Below are 3852 nucleotides of genomic sequence, written 5' to 3'. Positions count from 1 at the left end.
TGTACACCAAAATAATAATCATCAATAATGGAATAAAGTAAAAGTTCATTACTCTCAACCCATTTAAAGAAAAAATAATACTACTACTCAATAATATATTTTTTTTCTTTCTCCTATTGTTGTTTACATGGGAAACCAGATATTGAACTCTAATTTTAAGAAATCTACTTAATGTGTAGGGTATGGTTCAAATAAAATATATCTTATTGTTAGTATCTTATTATCTTGTATTGATCCAATAAAATTATAGAATTCGTTATCAAATTTACCGTAGTAAATAAAAAAATCTTCACCAATTTCACGAATTCAGATGGTGTATTTATTGAATAAGATGATGCATTTATTGATGCTCAAAACATTTGATAAATTTACAGAAAAAATGTGAAATTTAATCAAATTCTATTTCAACATATAATTCTATAAATCAACCGATAATATAAAATTTGGATTTATTCGCAATCATAGCGTGCTGAAAAAAAATTGATCATCTATATTTAATACCCATTTCGTCCAAAGATAGTTGAGTTATATTCATTTTTGAGTTGTCCCAAAGTAGTTGACGAGTATTTCCTTATTTGACAAAACACTGTCTCTCATACTTTATTCTATCTATTTTAACATTGACACATCAGTTTCTTAAATTCCGTGCATAAAAGAAATGTCTCTACCATCTTGGGACAAAGGGAGTACTACGTATGTTGATGTTTTTCAACCGAACGTTGTTGTTTTCTTGTATATACGAACAGTCGACATTGATCACGTCATTAACGGTATCGTCCGCATACGATTCCCCCACCTGCCATATCAGATACAATTTCGACGCTAACATCCGCATATGATTTCTCGTCTCCAATTTTTTTTTTAAATATACCAATATTTAACAAAATTCACCTTTTTCTATAATTTCCAAAATAGAAACAAATAAAATGAAAGCAAAAGTTTGCAAAGTTAAAGAAAAAAAGAGCAACCTTCCTAGATTCATACAAATCTTCCATAGCTATCAAAGTTTGCAAGAAGATATCTTTCCCGTTGGCTTCTAATTCACAGCACAAACACAAAAAGAAACAAACAAACAAACCTCTCTCTCAACTGTATATAAATTTAGAGAGAGAGAAGAGAAGAGAAGAGACACGGACATGCAAAGGCCAAGTGCTGATGATCAATGTCCTACTTTTGACCCACTCCATTCCCATGAACTCACCGCTCTCTCTCTCCCTCTCTTTATCACTCACACCAATTGATCCATCTCTCTTCAATTCAATCCCTTCTCATGGCGGAGATTCACCTCGACGCCGTGCTGCAATTCCTCAGGAGAAACGGCCTCTCCGCCTCCGAATCCGCCCTCTTTCAAGACATCACCGACCGGAAATCCGCCGGCGCCGGCGCCGGAAGTCCCGAGGCCTCCTCCGATGATGATGATGATGAATTCGTCAGCTTTGGCTCTTCCGGTAGTAAAGTTTTCCTTTTTTTTGAGATGCTCGATTGATTTGATTCGAATGTTGCTTTTTTGGAGTGTGAATGTTTGAATTTGGTGTAAAGATTGAATCTTTGTTTGTGGGCATTTGTTGAATTTTTGAATTTGAATGTGTTTTTTGAATTTCAAGATCATGTTTTTTTGGAAGAATTTTTCCTGTGATGAGGCTTTCTGCAGGGGAATTTGAAGAAAAGGGGATGTTTTGATGATTTTATAAGATTTTATTTTGAAAGAATGCTTCTTTTATTGGTGGGGGCTTGAGCCCCCTCGTGTATTAGTTATAAGAAATGCTTCCTTTTTTTTAGATGTTCGATTGATTTAATTCGAATGTTGCTTTTTTTGATCTTATTTCAGTTTGAATGTTTGAATTTGGTGTAAAGATTGAATCTTTGTTTGTGGGCATTTGTTGAATTTTTTAATTTGAATGTGTTTTTTGAATTTCAAGATCATGTTTTTTTAGATGGCATTTTCCCTATGATTCGGTGTGATAAGGCTTCTTGCAAGAAAGTTTGAAGAAAAAAGGGGGGTATTTTGATGATTTTAGAAGATTTTATTATGAAAGAATGCTTCTTTTATTGGTGGGGCCTTGAGCCCCCTCATGTATTAGTTATAAGAAATGTCATTATTTGTATTTTTTGCATTTTTTTGGGTGAATATTTTCTGTTTTCTTTTCCTATTCTTGATTGTTGCTTCTGTTTTTTTTTAAAAGAAGTAATTTGGCTACTGGATTTGTCTAAACAAAGTTGCAGAAAATCGATATTTTCGACGATTTTATAAGATTTTATTTGAAAAATAAATGCTCCTTGTGGTTGGTGTAATGTGAATTTTTGTGTTCTTGGATATCTGTGAGCTATTGGTGATTATTCTGTGTTTTGTTGATGCAAATTAGTACTATAGTAGTATTAATTTGATTGTCAGCTAAGGATATCTACTTGTCTGTGTTGATATTCGTCGTATACGAATCCCAGATTTTACGAATCCGTATGCCATTCGCACCACTCGACCGGATTCTCAAGCCTCATCGGATAGGCTGTCCCAGTTTGGAACTGCTCGAGACTCCCGTGATTTCGATATGCAGAACGACGCGTTGTGGTACAAGGAGGACGACGGGGACTATGTCATGCCGCCCCTCTTTGACGGGAGGGACTTTGATGGCGACCCCAGCGAAGACAAGTTCGTGATGAGCGTGCAAGCAGAGGAGCCCGTTGAGGATGAGACGAAGCGTAATGTAGTTTCTGAAGGAAGAAAACGATGGGGATTGGATTTCGAGGAGCACTTTGAGTGTGAGCCTGATCATGACAGTGATGAAGTGAGTGAGGGCTTTCAGCTTGAAAAGGTTAGCAAAGAGTGTGACGAGCATTGCAATGGCGTTGAGACGGTCTACACGGACGTATGCAAGGAAGAGAGTCCTACAAAGGCCGGGGTTGTAGGCGTGAACGACACCTACAACGTTAAGAAAGAGTCTCGAATTGATGATGATGTAATTGGTCGAGCCTCATTGGACACAACGGCTGAAAGGGCTCGTGCAATCCCGGATGAGCTTCTGAGCTACGAGAAAGAGGATGATTATGAGATATTCGACCTAAGGATCGTGCACAGAAAGAACCGGTTGGTGAAGCATATCTGAGTAAGTTCGTTTCCGATTTATTGAATCGCGTTTGACAAAAAAATTTGTTACGCTTAACGCAGGACGGGTTTTGAAGAGAACAAGGAGTTTCCGATTGTTCTGAACAGCGTCATTGCTGGTCGATATCATGTCACGGAAGTTCTGGGATCGGCTGCTTTCAGCCGAGTCGTCCAGGCTCGTGATCTTCATTCAGGGATCGATGTTTGCCTGAAGATCATCAAGAACGACAAGGACTTCTTCGACCAAAGCTTAGACGAGATCAAACTTCTCAAGTTCGTCAACAGGAACGATCCTGCTGACGAGCGCCATATTCTACGCCTCTATGACTACTTCTATCATCAGGTACAATCAATTCGATCGTTTTTAAACATATTCGACATTTATAACATATGTGTCGTGCTATATATGAGAATAGGAGCATCTCTTCATTGTGACTGAGCTTCTTCGAGCAAACTTGTACGAGTTCCAGAAATTTAACCGGGAATCGGGAGCAGAGCCCTATTTCACAATGCATAGGCTGCAGGTACTAGTTTTTAGACACCTTTTAGTCATCTTCAATTCAAATAAAACAAGTTATTTGGTGAATAAATTTGGTGAAAATGATTCTTTATAGGTAATAATTCAACAATGTTTGGAGGCATTAGTGTATCTTCATGATTTAGGGATTGTTCATTGCGATCTAAAGCCCGAAAACATTCTGATCAAGAGCTACCGAAGGTGTGAGATTAAGGTTATCGACCTTGGCAGCAGT

At 37.5% G+C, this 3852-nt stretch overlaps 1 protein-coding gene across 1 annotated transcript in view; it reads left to right on the top strand.

The window, feature by feature from the left end:
* Nucleotides 1-1015: 1015 nt before the first annotated feature.
* Nucleotides 1016-3852, top strand: part of LOC125213037 (probable serine/threonine-protein kinase fhkC) — a 5270-nt gene continuing 2433 nt past the window's right edge. Inside the window, exons 1-5 of the mRNA XM_048113390.1 lie at nucleotides 1016-1448; nucleotides 2443-3082; nucleotides 3164-3443; nucleotides 3517-3624; nucleotides 3715-3850. Coding sequence (XP_047969347.1) covers nucleotides 1271-1448; nucleotides 2443-3082; nucleotides 3164-3443; nucleotides 3517-3624; nucleotides 3715-3850 — 1342 coding nt within the window. The 5' untranslated portion in view covers nucleotides 1016-1270. The remainder of the gene's footprint in view (nucleotides 1449-2442; nucleotides 3083-3163; nucleotides 3444-3516; nucleotides 3625-3714; nucleotides 3851-3852) is intronic.

Source organism: Salvia hispanica, chromosome 1 (assembly GCF_023119035.1).
Source record: "Salvia hispanica cultivar TCC Black 2014 chromosome 1, UniMelb_Shisp_WGS_1.0, whole genome shotgun sequence".
NCBI classification, from domain to species: Eukaryota; Viridiplantae; Streptophyta; class Magnoliopsida; order Lamiales; family Lamiaceae; genus Salvia; species Salvia hispanica.
The sequence above is the reverse complement of the archived record's forward strand: the minus strand, read 5'-3'. Positions and strand labels throughout refer to the sequence as shown.